Source organism: Rhinatrema bivittatum, chromosome 1, assembly GCF_901001135.1.
Source record: "Rhinatrema bivittatum chromosome 1, aRhiBiv1.1, whole genome shotgun sequence".
Lineage (NCBI taxonomy): Eukaryota > Metazoa > Chordata > Amphibia > Gymnophiona > Rhinatrematidae > Rhinatrema > Rhinatrema bivittatum.
Window position 1 is genome coordinate 427,133,459 of NC_042615.1, and position 21,168 is coordinate 427,154,626.

Here is a 21,168-nt window from a genome sequence, read left to right on the forward strand (position 1 = left end):
CTATATCATGCTTAGTTGACCAGAGGACACAGGTGACGAGTTATGCATGCCTGTCATCCACCAACGAGAAAGTAGTTTCGTTGAAACATTTTATTTTTAAATGCAACTCCCATACGCATGTAAAAAATTTAAAAATCTACCGAACATCCCATTTAAGAAATTGTTGAAAGCTAATAGCTTGGAATAAACCAAACTGCCAATTTTGTCCTAAAAATGTGATATTCAGTTCCAATGCTGTTATCTGTATTGCAAGCGATAGAGATTTTATTTTCCCACTGTCTACCCTGATAGGGTTCCAGGAGCCAGATTACTACATGAGCTTCTGATACCCAGTTTTGGGTTTTTTTTAGGTGCATGAAGATTTTTTTTTCTGTAATTTAGATTTTATTAACTTTAATAGCAATTTGTTGACCTCGCCCACCAAGGTTCAGGGCGGTTCACAATAAGACGAGCATAAAATATATTTAGGAGTACATTGTTCACATATAAAGTAATATTAAAATTAAAATGGACAATAAATTAAAATGACAAATTATTCGATAAATAAACATGAATAAGGGAAATGGGGACTAGATTGACTAGATCTGCGAACCACGGTCGACGCGGCCATTCTGGAGCTACTAGGATCACCTTCCCGGGGTTCCTCTCTATCCGGCGCAACACTTTGCCCACCAGAGGCCATGGAGGGAAAACATAATACAAGATTCCTAGAAGCCAAGGCACTATTGGAGCGTTGACACCTTCGGCCCTGTACTCTCTTCTGCGACTGAAAACCGAGGAGCCTTCGCATTGAGTCGAGTTGCCATCAAATCGACGTGAGGACAACTCCGGATTAGCCGCATCGCGGTCTCCGCTAACTCCCATTCGCCTGGATCTAAGCTTTGACGACTGAGAAAATTGGCCTAAACGTTGTCGACACCCGCGATGTGAGATGCCTTTAACTGAACCAAGTGCAGCTCCGCCCATTGAAACAGCTCCTGAGCTTCCAGTGCCACCCCCTGGCTCTTGGTGCTGTTCTGACGATTGATATAAACAACCATTGTGGCATTGTCCAACAGAACCCTGACGAAACGACCCTGCACGAGGGGGAAAAAGGTTTGAAGTGCCAGCCGCATCGCTCTGGACTCCAACCGATTGATAGGCCATGAGGCTTCTATTACTGACCAAGTGCCCTGGGCCGACTGCCGCTCGCAAACCGCCCCCCAACCAGAGAGACTGGCATCGGTAGTGAGAACCACCCACTCCAGAACCTTGAGATTGACACCACGCTGCAGATTGGATGACTGCAGCCACCACGAGAGGCTGCTCTGTGCCGACGCATTCAGTAAGACCGGTAAATGAAAAGCCTGCGACAGAGAGCCCTGTTAGAGAAATGGAATCCTCTGAAGTGGACGTATATGCGCAAAGGCCCACGGCACTAACTCCAGCGTTGAGGCCATCGAGCCCAGAACCTGCAAAAAATCCCAGGCTCGAGGTACCTTCAACAACAACAAGCAGCAAACTTGTGACTGTAGCTTGATCATTCTCTCCTGTGTGAGGAACACTCTGCCTCACCTCGTGTCAAAACGAGCCCCGAGGTAGTCTAGCGTCTGACGGCTCTAGATGACTCTTTGCCTGATTGACCACCCAGCTAAGAGACTCTAGCAGACGAATAACTTTCTGGACTGCCGAATGCCAACCCTCCAACGATTTCTCCCGAATCAACCAATCGTCGAGATAAGGATGCACTAACACTCCCTCGCGCCGAAGAGCTGCCGCCACCACCACCATTACTTTGGTGAACGTGTGAGGAGCCGTGGCCAGTCCGAAGGGAAAGGAAACTGTAGACCCCCTAACCCTTCCTGCTGCGCCAGATAGGCCTGGTGCAGCAGGAAAATAAAACCCGGGGAAAAGGGGAGCAAACCCGATGGAAGACTTGGAACCTGGTCTCCCCCAGGCCCCTGTGGTAAGGGGGCCTGCAGACTTGCACCTCCGGAGGGCCCCTGCCCCTAGAAGGGGCCAGGGTAGACCGAGGGAAAGCCGCGAAGGAAAATCTCCCTCCCCCTCCAAAAAATGGTGGCGCATGTGAATCCGGCGCCAAAATGGCCATCGCTCCCATCTCGAGGGAGCCAGCAGAGCTGGAGTCTGCAGGAGCCTCAGAAAGCGGCCAGATCAAAGCAGCCAAGCGTTTACAAAGCCGCCAACGTTTTGAGACTCCCGGGAGGAGGGAGGGACCTTCACCCCCCCCCCCCCCCGAAACGTACCCAAAACAAAGGCCTGCCCTACTGAAACGCGTCAGGACCGCCCCACACGCGCAGCAAGCTGAGCGCAAACCATGCTGGCAAAACAACAAAGTGAAGGAAAGTAAAACAAAAAACCTAAAAAAAAAAATGAGCCTGCATGAACTGGAAGCTGACTTCTTTCTTTACTTTTTTTTAACTTTTTTTCTTTTCTTTTTTTTAACGTTAACAAACCTAACAAAAAATTGAGAAGGAAACTTCTCTCGTAGAGCTGAAAAGAGCTGTCCAGCTCAAATCAGCCCCTGAACAAAAAGGAGAGAAAAAACCCTGAAAGAAAAGAAGGGCTGAAAGCCGTATGGCCGGTCTCGTGAGGGGAGGGATCTGGACCACCAGATGTACACCCCACGGAACAAAATGGATCTCAACTGGTCCTATCTCGACTGAACAGGGAATGTTTCCCAAAAAGAGCTAGTCCCCTGGAAGGAAGGCTTACCCGAAAAATCTATAAAAAAAAAAAGCAATGGTGAAGAAGAACTGCAGGTTTTTGCACCAACCATCTGCTGGAGACAGAGAAATACTGAGCTACTGCAGGTGGCACCAGGGCTTTCAAGCAGTGTCAGCAAGGCTTTTCTCTGTGTCCATCTGCTGGCAGAGATGAATAAACCCTGGAGTCTGGACTGATCCGGGTACGTACAGGGAATATTAAAATTAAAATGGACAGTAAAATTAAAATAAATTATTCGATAAATAAACATGAATAAGGGAAATGGGGACTACAGGCATACTAATGTAATAGATCATATAAGTGGACAACAAAGTCAGACAGGGGGAGAAATTATAAAAGATTTTTGAAAGCCTCTTTAAATAGGTGTTGCTTTAGGGCTTTCTTAAAGTCTTGTTTGTCAACTGTAGTCCGTGGCTTTGTTTCGGGTGCGTTTCGGGGGGGGGGGGGGGAGGTCCCTCCCTTCCTCCCTCCCTCCTCCCTCCCTCCTCCCGGGAGTCTCAAAACGTTGGCGGCTTTGTAAAAGCTCGGCTGCTGCGATCCTTACAGGGTAACATTACATTCTGTATTCTTTATTCTATATTGTATATATTGTTCATCATATTTATTTTATATATATTATTGTCATAACATATATCATTTAACTGTTCTTCTTACCATTGTTATTCCATATATTTACTGTTGTTGTTCCATATATTTACAGTAACTCAACTGTTCCTCTCTCCTTACTCTCTTCCAACCTCCAAGTTCCTGTAACCCTCGTTCTTTGTAACTTACTACTTACCACTTCCCTTAACTCTATCAGTAGCTCTCTAGCTATGATTATTGTTAAGTTAAACTCCCATGTTTGATGTGAACCAATGTGATATGACATGTCATGAATGTCGGTATAGAAAAGAATTAAATAAAATAAATAAATGTAGTATTCTGTTGGAATTGGGTAAAGAATTCCATAAGATGGGGCCAGCGATGGAAAAGGCCTGCTCTCTTGTTGTGTTAAGTCTCATGGCTTTAGGGGAAGGGACTTTTGAAGGAGTTGGTTTTGAGAGCAGAGGGTTGGTGAGGGAGTGTAAAAATGAAGAATGGCAGATAGCCACGGACTGCAGTTGTTGTGAATGAGATTGTGTAGAATAGTTAGGATTTTGTATTGGATTCTCCAGGAAATTGGTAAACAGTGGAGATTTAATAGGACAGGGGAAATGTGATCATGTAGTTTGGTGCTGGTTAGAAAGTGTGCTGCAACATTTTGGGATGGTTAAAGAGATTTGGTAGAGGATAGCGGTAGGCCAAGATATAAGGAGTTGAGGTAATCGAGGCCAGTAAGGATCAGGAATTGCAGTATGGTTCGAAGAGAGGCTTAACATGTTTGAGGAGACATAGTTTATAAAAGGAAGATTTGACTACTATTTGATGTGAACTCGCATGTCAAGCTTAGAATCGAGGAAAATGCCGAGGTGGTGGGCAGTAGAAGAAATCTTGATAGGTGTATTGTTGATAGATATGGACCTAGGGATGTCAAATTGAGGGCTACCAAATATGATGAACATGGATTCAATTAACGTATCATTAAAACAGAATATTATAATAAAAGTTTCTGTGAACATCCAGCCACAATAATAATACCTCTATATTCAAAACTTTTGGCTGAAATCCTCTACCCCTCTACCATCCCTCATCCCCCCCAACATTCCCCCCCTTAACTCTCCAGACCACCAAAAAGAACTCCATCAAAACATATTGATATTCACATCAACATTTACACTGTTGACAAACCATTTGCTAACACAGAAAAATACAAGATAAATAAACGACCACATCAGTATGCACCCCTTTCAATCGAGAATCTCGAGGTCTCAACAGAAAGAACACAGTAATTATTCCTCCAAATCTCCCACATTGCTCAGATCTTCTTAAATTTTCCCTGAGAACTCCTTATTATAGTGGTAAGATTTTCATAATATGTACTCTCTCAATATGCAGGCATACTTGCTCTACACTAGATGGTAAAGCTAACTTCCAACATTTAGCTATTTCACACCTAGTAGCAATAATAATTTTTCCTATCAATAATACCACATGAGGTTCAGCTTCCAATTCTAATATATGCAGTAACAGAAATTTCAGATTTTTGGGAACTTTTATCCCTACTATTTTTCAAACCAAATCTATAATCCCATCCCAATAGACTGCCATTAATGGGCACTCCCATCATATATAAAAATATGAACCAAGTTAGCCACAACCCCTCCAGCAAGTCTCATCAACCTGTGGAAACATTTTATGAAGACACTCTGGAATTAGATGCCATCTGTATAAAACTTTGTATCCATTTTCCATGTTGTAGGATGAAACAGAGCTCTTACCAATACATAAAAAACAAATAAGACTACAGACAAATCTGAAATTATTCAAAACTACTCTGAAAACCTGGCTTTTTAAACAAGCATTTTATAAAGATAAAGAAAAGGAGAAAAATAGCTGAGTGATAAGGATGCACCAAGCTAGAAGTTTTTAGTAACCTACATAAGCATATTAATGTTAAAATCAAACTGCCTAATTTGTTCCTAACAATCAGGTTTAATTTACACACCTAGTTTATTATTTTACATTGTTACCGTACTATGATGGCACACGAGTAATTTGTAATCTATACCACCCATATTTCTCTTTATCGTGCCCTTCTATAAACCGTTGTGATGGTATTTAACTTAAAGACGGTATAGGAAACTTTTTAAATAAAATAAAAATAAATAAATAAATATATCCCAAGCCTCCTTTTCTAACTGTGTATTTAAGTCTCTTTCCCAAGCTTTAATATGTGCTGGTGGCTTAGGTAATATCCCATCAATATCCCATATAGTTTAGAGATAATTCTAGTTATTTTATCTGCCTGATCACAGTAGCCTTCGAATATCGTTTTGTCCTTCAATAAATCATTGATTACCCCTTTTCCTTACTTACTTTGCTTTGTATAAAATGTGATATTGTATCACTAGCAGATAAAGAAAATGTTCATTGTAAAGTGGCAAGGGGAATAACCCTCTTACCATCCCACACCTGTTCCAGACTGAATAAACCTGCTTCTTTCTTTAGTACTCTGAAAAGGAGGATCGAAAGAAATAGCATCTATTTCCCACCAATAAGTGCTTCCACTTATCCCACACACCCAAGGTGAATTGGGAGATAGATTAACCAAGGATAGAAGGCCTAGCATTTGATGGTATCCAAGGAAGTGTGCCAAGGAGAACCTCCTTCCCCAAATCATCTTCCAATTTAACCCATCGTTTTGTTGCTACCTTTTTTTTGCCAGTCAATCCATGCATGTAATTGAGAGACAATATAATACCATTGTAATCTCAGAATTCCCAAACCACCCCAACCTTTGGTTGATATAGAACCTACTTAGATACCCTTGGAGGTCTCTGACTCCAAGTAAATCTAAACAATTTCCATTGCCATATATATTCAGCATTCCCTCTGAAATAATTATTGGAAGGGCCTGTAACAGATAGTTAAATCTAAGTAATAGATTCATTTTGACCACTGCTATTCTCCTGATCCATGAAATATTAAATCTATCCCATCTTAAATCCTTTGAGACAGCTTTTTCCAGAGGACCATAATTCATTTTGAATAATTGATCCCTTGAGATGCCAATCTGGACCTCCAATTAACGAACTCCGTCTTTTGCCCACTTAAAGACGAAGAGACTTTTCATATCCTCCACCATTTCACTTGGTAAATTTATATTCAGCAGTTCGAATTTAACTGCATTCATTCTGAATCCAGATACCTTACTGCAGAGTTCCATCTCATGTATTAATGTCTGAAGAGTATTGATTAGATCTGACAATGTAAACAAAATATCATTCGCAAATAAAGACATTTTATATGTGTATTGATATATATGTATACCTCTTACAGCATTAGAACCCCTGATATTCTCTATTAACAGCTCCAATGATAAGGCAACCCTAACTGGTTCACCTCCATACTGGAAAGCTCGTGGAATATTCACCATTAATTTTAATGCATGTTGATGGATTCTCATACAGTTTCTTTATCCAGGTAAGAAAGTTGCCCCCTAACCCCATCTTATCCAGAACCTGAAATAAGAAAGACTAATAGACTCTGTAAAACTCCTTTTCGGATTCCATGGCCAGCAAGACTGAGGGAACATTATTATGCTGCACTCACCATATCAAATTCAACACTGCACACGTTACCAGAAGCTAGTCTTCCATGTAGAAATCCAATCTGGTCTGTATGAATCAAAAGAGGTGCTAGTTTACCTAAACACAGAGTTAAGAACTTTGCCAAGATTTTTATCAGAATTAAGGAAATAGGTCCTGTATTATCCACACAGAGTGACATCCCTACTGGGTTTAGCTAACACAGTTATCCCTGCCTTATTAGAATTTGGTAAGAAATGCCTCTCCCTAAGTAACAAATTGAACATAGAAACTAGTGGCTGCACTAGCACAGGTTTCAGTGCCTTACAAAATTTTTCAGTGAATCCATCTAGCCCTGGTGCCTTCCCCATCTTAAGTTCTTTTATCACATGCTCTACTTCTAATACAGTAATATCCCCATTAATAAATTCCTGGGCTTCAGTAATTAATCTGGGCAAAAGAACTTTAGCCAAAATGTATCTATCTGATCTATTTGTAGAAACTCATCAACTGCATAAAGTTCTTCATAAAACTAATTGAAACACGCACTCATATGTTGAGCATCACAAACCAAATTCCCCTGCCTATCTTTGATTTTTAATATGTGGTTTTGTTGCATTTTCTCTTTCAGCTTTCTGGCTAAAAGCCTGCTAGCTTTAGTCCCAAATTAATGCTCCTTTTTAACCAGGTTAATCTGATGGTAAATAGCTTTTAGATACAAGATATGTAATTTAGATCTTAACAAGACAAGCTGCTAAATATCATAGAGTCCAACTGCCTCTTATGTCTCACTTCTAACTGAGCTATCTGAAATAATAGAGAGAAAGGCAAGTTTGCTTACCGTAAACGGTGTTTCCGTAGATAGCAGGATGAATTAGCCATGCTGTAATGAGACCTGTCCGTCAGGCACAGGAGGCGGAGCTTCCAAAGTGAAGTCAGAGCTTTGCTCTGAGGCTGCGCGTGTGTTCCCGCGCTGGATCAACGACTCTCCTCAGTCTGTGAAATAGCAAGCGTGAGCACAAAAGTTCGACTGACAGGGAGGAGGGTGGGTCAGCATGGCTAATTCATCCTGCTATCTACGGAAACACCGTTTACGGTAAGCAAACTTGCCTTTTCCCGTCGATAGCAGGCTGAATTAGCCCTGCTGTAATGGGAGTTCAAAGCTCGCATCACGGTATTAGTTTGTATTGTGCTTCGTGATGCCAAGGTGTGTCAGTCGAGGCCAGTATTGTCTCTTAATAGTGTCTGTAAAACTGCTTGACCCAGTCTTGTGTCTTTCGTGGACTGGTGGTCTAGACAGTAATGAGCCGCAAAGGTGTGAAGGGATGCCCACGTTGCTGACTTACAAATGTCCAAAAGTGGCACATTTGAGAGATAAGCAATAGAAGTTGCTATTGCTCGTGTTTGATGTGCCTTTGGTCGAGAGGTTAGATGTATCTGTTGTTTGGTATGACAGAATTGAATGCATTGTGCAATCCAACTCGCTATAGTACGTTTAGCTACTGGTTTCCCTGGCGAATTTGGGTTAAATGACAAGAACAGTTGGGAAGGCCTGTTCAAAGATTGAGTCTTTAAGGTGTATAGTGCTAGTGCATGTTTACAATCTAGAGTGTGTAATTGTTTTTCTTTCTCTGACTTGTGTGGTTCTGGAAAGAAAATTGGCAGTTCAATGGATTGATTGAGATGGAATGGAGTCACTACTTTTGGAAGAAAGGAGGGGTGCGTTCGTAGGAGTACTTTCTGTGGTAAAAATTGCAAATATGGTGAATAGTGTACTAAGGCCTGTAGTTCACTCACACGTCTTGCTGAGGTGATGGCTACTAAAAACACAACCTTCCATGTAAGGTATTTCATGTGAGCCGATTGTAAAGGTTCGAATGGAGATTGCATGAGCTGGTCTAAAACGATGTTTAGATCCCACGGTATTGGTGGTTTCGAAATTGGGGGACGTAAGTTCATGAGTCCTTTCAGGAACCTGGATATGATAGGGTGCAAGGAGATGGATTGTCCCTTATACAATCGATGTCTTGCCGCAATGGCACTGAGGTGTACTCGCACCGACGAAGTGGCTAGACCTGAGGTATGCAGAGTATGAAGATAGTCCAACAGTCATGCTGGAGGACATGATAGAGGGTCCAAGGATTCAGAGATGCACCAACGAAGATATCTCTGCCATTTTGCATAGTAGTTTCTTCTCGTGGACAGCCGGCGTGATGCAAGGATAACGTCCTGAACAGTCAAGGAGATGCCCTGTTCCTCTAGGAGGATCCGCTCAGTCTCCACGCAGTGAGGTGTAGAGATTGGTGGAGTGGGTGAAGTAGTGTACTGTCCTCCTGCGAGAGGAGATCTACTCGTAATGGAAGGCGAATATGTGGTTGTACCGACATGTGTAGTAGATATGGGTACCAATGTTGACGGGGCCACGCAGGCGCAATGAGAATTAATTGCGCTGAATCCAGTATGCATTTTTGCAGCGTACGTGTGATCAGCGGAATTGGAGGAAAGGCATACAGGAGTTGTTGTGTCCATGGAAGGAGAAAAGCGTCCTGCGCTTGCCGTAGTCAACTCGGCCAAATTGAACAAAAGTCTTTTACCTTGCGATTGTGTTCGGTCGCAAAGAGGTCTATGGAGGGTGTTCCCCATTTTTGGAAAATGTAGTTTGCTACTTCTTGGTGAAGTTCCCATTCGTGTGGATGGAAAATTCGGCTGAGTCTGTCCGCTTGTGTGTTGGCTATGCCTGGAATGTAAGTGGCTTGTAGGTGAATTGAGTGTTTGCACGCCCATTCCCATATCCAAATTGCTTCCCTGCATAGCGGCCAGGATCCCGTGCCGCCCTGTTTGTTTATGTAGAACATCGCTACTTGGTTGTCGGTGTAAATCATAAGTCTGTGACCCCGTAAATACGGGAGAAAGGTGCGTAACGCATACCGTATCGCCCGGAGTTCCAGAAGATTGATTTGAAAGGTCTGCTCTGTTAGCGACCATAGTCCTTGTGTTTGAAATTTGTCCAGATGGGCACCCCAACCCTTCCTGGACGCATCTGTAGTGAGAACCGCATTGTGTGGAAGGATCGTGAAAGGTGCTCCTTTTATCAAGGTGTGTCGTTGGAGCCACCACTGAAGTTGACTGACCATTGCTGTGTTCATTTGGATTTTCCAGGACAATGGTTGTGAGTGTTGCTTCCACTGATGTCGGAGATGCAACTGTATCTGTCGCATTTGTAGACGTGTATTTGCAATGGCATGTATAGCCGCTGCCATGTGGCCTAATGCTACCAGGACTTGTCGAGCCGTTGGTCTCTGCGTCGGTTGTAAGGCACGGAATATGTTTCTCATTGTTGTTCGTCTTTCTGGGGGAAGGAAGACCTTGTGTTTGATAGTATCTAGGAGAACTCCTAGAAATTGCAAGGTTTGGGTTGCCTGAAACTGCGACTTCTGATAGTTGATGAGAAGACCCAGGTTGTGGAGGCAGAGAATGGTTTGTGAAAGATTGTGACGCAAGGTCGCAGGGTCTGATGCTGTCAGTAACCAATCGTCTAGGTATGGAAAGATTATGATTCCCTGTTGGCGGAGGTGAGCCACCACCACTGCCATGCATTTGGTGAAGACTCTCGGCGCTGTGGAGAGGCCGAAAGGTAGCACCTTGTATTGATAGTGGGTATTCAGGACTTGAAAAGACAGGTATTTCCATGACGAGGGGTGCATTGGAATATGAGTATAAGCGTCCTTGAGGTCGATACTGTACATCCATGCATTGCGTTGAATCAAGGGTAAGATGGATTTTAGGGATATCATCTTGAATTTTTCTGTGATTATAAATTTGTTGAGCTGTCGGAGGTCGAGGATTGGGCGTAGGTCCCCTGATTTCTTTGGAATAAGGAAGTAAGGGGAGTAAAATCCAGCGTCCCAGGAGGTCTTCGGTAGAGGTTGAATTGCTTGTTGTTGTAGCAATTTGTTTAACTCCTATCGAATTTCTATCGCGTTTGTCTGATATATCCTGGACGGAGGATATGGAAGTGGTGGTGTTTGGTGGAATGGGATTTTGTACCCGTGTCGTATGATGTTTAGGACCCATTGGTCCGTGGTGATGGAAGCCCACTGTTGATAATACAGAGATACTCTCCCTGCCTGTTGTTGAAGTGGTGGTGGCTGAGGCAGTGTTAAAAAGACTGCGATGGTTTGGCAGATGTAGTTTGTTGTTGTTGGTGTTGCTGTGGACGCTGAGACCTTCCACAGCCCCTCCTTGGTTGGTTCTGTGAAGTAGCCGTCCTATTATATGATTGGTAAGGTTGATAAAGAGGTGCCCGATATGATGAGTATTGCCTATACGGTCTCCGCTGGAAGGTTTGACGTCTGTATTGAGTGAAAAAACGTCTTGTAGGTTGGTAAGAAGGTTGAGTTGTTAAAGACTGCACCGCTGCGGATTGCTCCTTTAACTGTGCAACAGTCTCCTGCAGTTTCTCCCCAAAGAGATTGTCTCCTTTACAAGGAAGATTGGCTAACTTGGTATGAACGTCCTCTCTAATGGAGCTGGACTTTAGCCAGGCTAATCTTCTTGCTGCTATGGCACTGGCGGAGACTCGAGAGGCCGTGTCAAATCCCTCATAAGTGGTACGGAGGAGATGTCGAATGCCTTCCTCTAGATCCTGTACCAGGGAGAAATCTGTGAGTTCTGGATTTGTCTTCATCCTTTGTACACAATCATATAAATATTGTGCTAGATAAAATTGGTGGTGGTGTATTCGCGCACCCAACATAGCCCCCTGGTATGCTCGTTTTGCGAAGTCGTCAAGAGTTCTCATATCCTTAACAGGTGGAGTTGAGGAATGTAATTTATTCTTCCTAGCCTTCCCCATCGCTGATTCCACCACTAAGGAGGTGTGTGGCAGCTGAGTGTTAGAATAATGAGTGGATTTTTGTAGTTTGTACTTAATGTCAATTTTCCGTGACACCGCCGGAATTGTAAATGGGGTGTCCCAGGACTTCTCTAGCAAGCCGTGAAGAACCGTGTGTGGGGGTAACGCCATTGGTTCGTGGGGTGTGTCAAATATCTTTAAAAGATCAAGAGTTTCTGCTCTTGGGTCTGGTATTTTTTGAATAGTAATATTTAACGCCTTCCCCATTTTCTCCAGAAATTTTGGGTACGTCAAATCTTCCGGTGGGGAGTATGGTTCGTTTTGGTCAGCGTCCGGATCTGACGGGTAACCCGTAGAGGAATCCGGGGTAGGGTTGTTGAATTGGGTGTCTTGCTCGTTGTCGGGCGATAATGGTGGTTCGACCGGTTGATTGTGATGTGGTGCTCTGTTGGAGATAGTTGGAGAGTACTGTATTGTTGGACCCAAGGGTGATCGGGTTATATCTTCCGATCTTTGAGGACTTATAGACCTTGGAGAAGTGTCTGCTGATTGTATCGGTGAACGGTATCCTTCTGTTTCCGGTGAAGTAGACATATCATATGTCTTTGTCATGTTTTCATAAAAACCCGCTAGGGCATACGACAAGGTTTTGAAGGCATCTCTTGTATTCGGAGACATGCTCTTTTTTCCCCCTTTAGAGGTTTGGGAAGTTGAAATTTTTGCTTTTAAAATTTCTGATGCTGATGTTGAGGCGTGAGCAACTTATGTGTGCGGGTTTCTATTGGTAAAGCCTTTTTCTTTTGTAAGGGTTCCTGTAATGGATTAACATTGTCACGTGTCCTGGAGTTATGAGAGAGATCAGTGTGACATCTCTCTGAAGAGGAGGACGAAGTAGCACGAGAGCGAATATCTCCCTTGTCGATGTCAGAATGGAAACGTTCAAAATTCTTTGACATAGGATTAGGATGTAATTGTTGTGATGACGTATTATTTAACCCCTTACTGTGGGTTTGTGGGGAAATTGATGAATCGCTTCGCGCCGTATGCGTCGTGTCGCGCCGCGCTATATGCGTCTTATGCGCCGTGTCGCGTCGTCCCTTGTGCGCCGGATCCTTTCGCGTCACCGTAGCGCTCCGCGCCGTGTGCGCCGTGTCGCTCCGCGCCGTGTGCGCCGTGTCGCGCTGGTTTTTGTGCGCCGCGCCGGGGCGGTCCTTGTGCGTCGCGCCGTGGCGGTCCTTGTGCACTATGTCACATCGCGTTACAGGCATTTCTGTAGGAGCGAGGAGTTGTGGCGTAAGTATCGGCGCCGTACGAGGCGCGTTTTTCGGCGCAGAAGTTTTGGCGCGTTTTGCCTCTTTATGGAGAACGGGTCCCCGTTCTGACAGTCGGTCCGACTGACAAGACTCGTCCGAGTCTTGCTCCTGAGGGCACTGACCTTTATGAGAGTGCACTGTATTTTTTGTACTTTGTCTCGCAGCTACTGAGGGCCTACGCTCCTCCTGCAACTTACGTTTGGTAGGTCTGTCCGAGCCCGTATCCGTTGATAGTGTTTTACGGCCTTGAGACGGGGATGTAGCCTCGGAGCTCACCTGGGAAGCTCCCTGTGGTGACCGTAGGGAGCCCATGCGCTCCGCTCGAATTCTGCGTGCTCTTGGTGACATCCGTCCACAGGAAGCACAGCTGGTCATGTCATGGTCTGCCCCTAGACATCGATAACATTTTTCATGTGTGTCTGTTATAGACATCACTTTCCCGCAGCCGCAAGGTTTGAAACCAGATGGTCGGGGTTTTTGTTGTTTTCCTGACATATTTTTTTTTTTTTATGTTCTGAGGAGGTCTTGAAGCTCCGCGTGCGTCTCCCGCGCGCGGAAAAACAGACTGAGGAGAGTCGTTGATCCAGCGCGGGAACACACGCGCAGCCTCAGAGCAAAGCTCTGACTTCACTTTGGAAGCTCCGCCTCCTGTGCCTGACGGACAGGTCTCATTACAGCAGGGCTAATTCAGCCTGCTATCGACGGGAAAACATAATTGCTTTCCTGCTTAACATGAGAGACCCTAGAACTAAGTTTGCCTCTGACAACAGCTTTCAGGTATTCCCATATAGTGACCTAGGATACCTCTCTATTATCGTTAAACTATAAGTATTCCCTAATTTCATCCATAAATTGTGACACACAATCCTTGCCACTCAACAGGCTATCATTTAATCTCCAATAATGCCTAGGTTTCTTACGACTAATATTACCCAGTGTGATCCACACTGGAGCATTATCCAACCAAGTTATTTGACCTATATCTGCGTCCAATAGATGATGGACTAATGACTTATCCACCAGAAAATAATCAAGTCTAGAGTGGATGTGAATAAAAAGAATAATTTTGCAATACCGGGTTTCTTAACCTCCAGATATCCACCAGTCCCCAGTCAGTCATCAATTACCCAAATAAGGATACAATGTTAAATTTGTAACCTATCATTAAAATCATCCATTGTACCTGAAGACTGGAGGATAGCTAATGTAAATCCCATATTTAAAAAGGGCTCCAGGGGCGATCCGGGAAACTACAGATCGGTTAGCCTGACTTCAGTGCCAGGAAAAATAGTGGAAAGTGTTCTAAACATCAAAATAACAGAACATATAGAAAGACATGGTTTAATGGAACAAAGTCAGCATGGCTTCACCCAAGGCAAGTCTTGCCTCACAAATCTGCTTCACTTTTATGAAGGAGTTAATAAACATGTGGATAAAGGTGAACCGGTAGATGTAGTGTACTTGGATTTTCAGAAGGCATTTGACAAAGTTCCTCATGAGAGGCTTCTAGGAAAAATAAAAAGTCATGGGATAGGTGGCGATGTCCTTTCGTGGATTACAAACTGGCTAAAAGACCGGAAACAGAGAGTAGGATTAGATGGACAATTTTCTCAGTGGAAGGGAGTGGGCAGTGGAGTGCCTCAGGGATCTGTATTGGGACCCTTACTTTTCAATATATTTATAAATGATCTGGAAAGAAATACGACAAGTGAGGTAATCAAATTTGCAGATGATACAAAATTGTTCAGAGTAGTTAAATCACAAGCAGGTTGTGATAAATTACAGGAAAACCTTGTGGAGCTGGAAAATTGGGCATCAAAATGGCAGATGAAATGTAATGTGGATAAGAGCAAGGTGATGCATATAGGGAAAAATAACTCATGCTATAGTTATACAATGTTAGGTTCCATATTAGGTGCTACTACCCAAGAAAGAGATCTAGGGGTCATAGTGGATAACACATTGAAATCGTCTGTTCAGTGTGCTGCGGCAGTCAAAAAAGCAAACAGAATGTTGGGAATTATTAGAAAGGGAATGGTGAATAAAACGGAAAATGTCATAATGCCTCTGTATCGCTCCATGGTGAGACTGTACCTTGAATACTGTATACAATTCTGGTCGCCGCATCTCAAAAAAAGATAATTGCGATGGAGAAGGTACAGAGAAGGTCTACCAAAATGGTAAGGGGAATGGAACAGCTCCCCAATGAGGAAAGACTAAAGAGGTTAGGACTTTTCAGCTTGGAGAAGAGACGGCTGAGGGGGGATATGATAGAGGTGTTTAAAATCATGAGAGGTCTAGAACGGGTAGATGTGAATCGTTTTTTTACTCTTTCGGATAGTAGAAAGACTAGGGGACACTCCATGAACATAAGAACATGCCATACTGGGTCAGACCAAGGGTCCATCAAGCCCAGCATCCTGTTTCCAACAGTGGCCAATCCAGGCCATAAGAACCTGGCAAGTACCCAAAAACTAAGTCTATTCCATGTTACCGTTGCTATAATCACATCTTCTGGCAACAAATTCCAGAGTTTAATTGTGCGTTGAGAAAAAAGAACTTTCTCTGATTAGTTTTAAATGTGCCACATGCTAACTTCATGCAGTGCCCCCCTAGTCTTTCTATTATCCGAAAGAGTAAATAACCGATTCACATCTACCCATTCTAGACCTTTCATGATTTTAAACACCTCTATCATATACTCCCTTAGCTGTCTCTTCTCCAAGCTTTGTCCAGCACACACAAAAAGGGGGAAAACAGGGTCACTCTGTTACATACCCCCCCCCCCCCCACACACACTCACCTTGAACATGTTGGTCGAAGTGTCACTACTTCCCCCTGTATGGAGTCCCTTCAGGGATCCGTGATTCTGATAGCCCCAGAGTGGCCTCGAAGGCCATGGTTTGCAGACCTGGTCAATCTCACAGTGGAGGGACCCATTCGGCTCGGACATCTGTCGAATCTTCTCCACCAGGGTTCCATATTTTTCGATCAGGCAGATCGCTTCTGTCTTGCGGCCTGGCTTTTGAAAGGCGCCGCCTGAGGAGACGGGGCTACCTGGAGGATTGCTTCGGGCGAGAAAGACTTCCACTTCCGTTGCCTATGACCGGGTCTGGAAAGTATTTGAAGCTTGGTGTGAAACTGTGCCGTTTCCTCCTCATCAAGTGTCTGTGCCACAGCTTCTCTCCTTTATCCAGCAGGGACTGGATAAAGGATTGGCTTACAATTTCCTGAGAGTTCAAGTGGCTGCCCTTGGTGCCCTGATTCCTTTTTGAGAAGGTGCTATTTTTTCGTCCCGCCTGGACATAGTCCGTTTTCTGAAGGGTGTGAAACATGTCAAGCCACCGGCGCATGCAGTAGCGCCTTCGTGGGACTTAAATCTGGTTCTTCGGATCCTCTCTGGACCACCTTTTGAACCCTTGAAGAGGGCTTCTCTGAAGGATCTCACGCTCAAGACAGTATTTTTAGTGGCCATTTCCTCTGCCAGGAGAATTTCGGGGCTCCAAGCCTTGTCCTGCCGGGAGCCTTATCTTCGTTTCACTGACTCAGGTGTCTCTTTGACCACAGTGCTGGTTTTTCTACCTAAGGTGGTGTCACCTTTTCATTTGAATCAGTCGGTGGAGCTTCCACCCTTCTCGGACGAGGATTCCAGGGAGCTCCGATGCCTCGATGTCAAACGAGTCCTCATTCGGTACTTGGAGTTAACGAATGATTTCCGCCTCTCGGACCATCTGTTTGTCTTACGGCACGGCTCTCAGAGGGGATCCAAAGCGACGAAAACCACCTTCGCCCGGTGGTTGAAAGAAGCTATCTCTTCGGCCTACATCGGTGGAGGTAGTTTCCCCCCAGATGGTATTAGAGCTCATTCACTGTGGGCTCAAGCAGCATCTTGGGCAGAAAGTCGTTCGGTTTCTCCACAGGAAATATGTCGTGCGGCGACTTGGAAGTCTTTGCACGCTTTTGCGCGTCATTACCGACTGAACCTCCAGGCGCCGGTCTTTGGCTCTTTTGGTGCTCAAGTAATTCGAGCCGGGCTTTCAGGGGCCTACCCTGTCTAAGAAAGCTTTGGTACATCCCATGGTCTAGACTGATCCGGGTATGTACAGGGAAAAGAAAATTATTCCTTACCTGCTAATTTTCGTTCCTGTAGTACCACTGATCAGCCCAGACGCCCACCCAGAAGTTAGTGTTGGTCTGATGGACGGCTCGATTACTCAGCTCAAGTTTTTCAGTACTATTTGGTGGTTTGCTGATCGTTCTTTTTGCAAATTGATGTTTCTAGATGTTTAGTTATTTGTTCCAGGGTATCAGTTCTCCTGTTTGCATATCTTGCTCCATCCACTCCATTCTTTCTTGCTTTGATATTCTTTATACTGAGGGGACGCAGAGAGTGCACCTGCTTATAGGTGGGTGTCCTGTCAGTTTTTGCTCTAACTCCATCTGCTGGAAGGGGGACATAACCCATGGTCTGGACTGATCCGTGGTACTACAGGAACGAAAATTAGCAGGTAAGGAATAATTTTCTTTTAGTTTGTTTGTTTTTTCTTTTTTCTGTGCTCTTCTACCCCACCAGCACTGCTCTGCTTCAGGGCTCTCAGAGCCATACTCTTTTGCCTCCAAATGCTTGGCAGGGTCATGGCAAACTTTCTTCTACAGTCCTCCCCTCTGAAGGCTTGGGTTTTTCTCTGTGCGAGGGTTAGAGAAAATAAATCCCACGAATGACACTATATTCTGACCGATACAGTAAACTGCGCTCCGGCAGAGCGCACTGTTAGCCCGCGTTTGGCCACGCATTTTCGATGAGCTATTTTTACCCCTTATACAGTAAGGGGTAATAGTTCGTCAAAAACGCGCAGCCAACCCCCCCCCCCCCCCCCCCGAAACTAATAGCGCCCACAATATGCAGATGCATGTTGATGGGCCCTATTAATCATTCCCGCGCGTTACAGAAACCAAAATGTGCAGCGAAGCCGCACATTTTACTTTCAGAAATTGCCTGCCCAAAAGCAGGCGTTAATTTCGGCCGGCACCGGGAAAGTGTACAGAAAAGCAGAAAAAACTGCTTTTCTGTACACCCTCTGACTTAATATCATAGCGATATTAAGTCGGAGGCCCCAAAAGTAAAAAAAAATTTTAAATAAAAAAAAAACCACTTAAAATCTGCCTGCGGGTTGCAAGACGGACACTCAATTTTGCCGGTGTCCGTTTTCCGAACTGTGGCTGTCAGCGGGCTTGAGAACCGATGCCAGAAAAATTGAGCGTCGGCTGTCAAACCCGCTGACAGCCGCCGCTCCTGTCAAAAAGGAGGCGCTAGGGACGCATTAGTGTCCCTAGCACTTCCTTTTACTGCGGGCCCTCATTTACATAAATTTATTTACTGGATCACGCGCCCAGGAGAGTGGACTGGGCGCTCTCCCGCAAAGTTTTCTGTATTGGCCCGATTGTGAGGATGACCAAGCAGACTTCACTCTCCTGGAGTCAGAAACCACACTACCTCTAGCTTTTCTGAAGTAAAATACACTTTATTCACCAACAAACATACATGGTACTGAGATCTTGCCTACCTTTGCAGTATTTAGCTTTTTCTGCTGTCTTGGACAGGATAGATTAATGGGAGCTGCCTCTTCTGGAGACTGGAGGTCTACTGAGCACAGCTGGGCTTTACCCTCTTATGCTCCCCAGCTGATCCTGCCCTCTGGAGTCTCCCCTGCCTTGCAGGGTCCCACCCACAGAGCGCTCTCCCTCTGTTGGAGTTAAGGGGACCAGGCAGCTATCTTGGGCCAGCACACACAAAAAGGAGGAAAACAGTAATATACCCTAATAACTACTGAGTATCTCTTCAGGAGCAGCTGGTGTTGAAAATGAGAAGAGGAGATAATTTTGTTTTGGTTATTGGTGGACATAGGATTTGGTACAAGAGGTACAGTGGTAGAGCCTCTTGGGAATAGTGATCAGAAGGAGAGTGATAATTAATACTACCACAGTGGGTTCATTTTCAGCCACTGTTCGGCCAGCAAAGTTAGCCAGGTAAACTTATCTGGCTAACTTAGTTGGGATGTTCAGCAGTGTATCTGTACTGCTAAGTACAGATACACTGTTAGCCAGATAAGTTAGCCAGATAAGTTTATCCGGCTAACTTTGACTGCTGTTTGGCAGTCCTAAAGTTATCTGGCTATGTTAGTTGAATAATGATTAAAATCGGCATTTATCCAGCTAACTTAGCCAGATAACTGGTTCCACCCCAGAATAACTTTGCCGTATCCCTGAACTAGCCGGATAACACATCCAACTATCTTGAAGCCAGTCAGTGCAGTGGGATTTTTAAATCCTGCACTTGGTCCAGCTAAGTGCAAACTTACCTGGATAAACAGCATTGAATATTGGCCTCAGTAGTCATTTACCTTTAAAAGGGAAAATATGATAAATATATATACATATATAAAAATGAATAAATAGGCAATTTTATTTGAGTAGGCTTTTAGATAATTGAAGCTGTTAAATATTGTATATGTGGTTTGGCTGTGTATATGTTGCTTTAAAGTATTGTCTGTCCAATTGTACTGATTTATTGTTTTAATACTGTGTATATTACAATCCATTTTGAACAAAATAATAGAAATAGCAGAATATGAGAATGAATGAATAAATACATAATGAGGCACATAGATGGAAACTAAAAAGAGTAGTTGCAAGGTCTAAACGTCTGCATGAAGTCTGAAGATTATTTTAAAACATCTTGGAAGCCCAGATAAAATGTTTTTCACAAGTTAAAGGCAGAAAGAAGACCAAATGACTGTCAGTGTGGCTAAATGGTGTTATGAACGAAGGTACTAGAACCAAAAAAAGTGTTGTTTTTAAAAAATGGCAAGCAAGTCCTGATGAGAAAAATAGCAAAGAGCATAAACACTGTCATGCAGCGTTCTGCACCAGAAACCGTATGGAACACCCTCACAGAGGAAGTGATGGATGCTAAAATGGTAATAGACTTCAAGAAGGCATGGGATAACCACAGAGGTTCCTTAGTTGCAAAAAAGTGAAAAGATTGTAAAAATGCAACATAGCAGCACATATTTAAAGTGCCCTTATCAAACAGTTCAACAAGTATTAGGGCTGCAAGAATGAATGGCAACTTGGGTATTTTTAAATTATAAACATTCTTATGGAAAATACAAGCGACCTCACAGCCAAGTCAGTCTTGGCAGGCTGCAATGACACAATTAACAGGACAGTAACAACTAGAATTCTTGGTGGAAACGTAAGCAACCACACAGCTGGTCTGCTTGGGAGGCTGCAGTGATAGAATTAACTAGCAGCTGGGTCTGCCTGGCAGGTTGCACGTACAGTAATAATGAGAAGTCCTAGCAGAACAGGAGATGTGCTGGGGGTGAATAGAAATTCTGTCAGCAAAGGTGAGGAGCTGGAGGGTGAATTCTAACTCCTGACTCTGCACATTCCAACTTGTTGTCCTGTATGCATGGAGTAGACTTCTTGTTTCGGTGCATCTTGCTCCCTCTCTGACCATATTCAAATCCAGTCTAAAAACTTGCCTTTTTGAAGCTGCTTTTAAATCCTAAACAGTTCTCTACAATAAATACACTTCTCACACTCTTGTTTGTTATTTATGTGTGTCTTGATTAGATTGTAAGTTCAATGGAACAGGGACGGTCTTTTATTCTGTACAGTGTAGAGTATGTCTAATAGCTCTTTAAAATGTAGCAGTAGTAATAAAATGGGGGATTTTGCACCCTCAGCCACCCAGGAGGGTGAAGAGCAAGAGAGGAAGATGACAAAAACTGTCTTGGATAAGGAGTGATATTCTACAAGTGATTAACTTTTACGGTTGGCAGCTGGGATATATATCTTTGACACTGTGGGCAGGAATAACTGGGCAGACTGGATAGGCTGCTGGTCTGTTTTTTGTTTTTTTTTTCCTGTCATCTATTATGTTCCTGTGTATTCATTAATGTAGTTTATGGCCTTTGAACAAGAATGCAGCTGTTCCTCAGGTGCTGTAATTTCTGCCTTTCCTGCAGGGCAGCTGGTGGAACGGAGGAGGCATGCGGACGCAGCTGTGCTCCTAGAGCAGTATGCCAAGGTGCGTGCAACC

At 44.0% G+C, this 21,168-nt stretch overlaps 1 protein-coding gene and 1 long non-coding RNA gene across 4 annotated transcripts in view; one reads left to right on the top strand and one right to left on the bottom strand.

Annotated features, from left to right (window-relative positions):
• The window catches only part of ELP1 (elongator complex protein 1), a 273,772-nt gene that overhangs the window by 188,309 nt on the left and 64,295 nt on the right, over positions 1-21,168 (top strand). For all 3 annotated transcript variants that reach the window (XM_029603978.1, XM_029603967.1, XM_029603987.1), the window contains one exon: positions 21,095-21,156. In XM_029603978.1, the coding sequence (XP_029459838.1) occupies positions 21,095-21,156 (62 nt within the window). The remainder of the gene's footprint in view (positions 1-21,094; positions 21,157-21,168) is intronic.
• The window catches only part of LOC115092730, a 90,439-nt gene that overhangs the window by 53,120 nt on the left and 16,151 nt on the right, over positions 1-21,168 (bottom strand). The window lies entirely within an intron of this gene.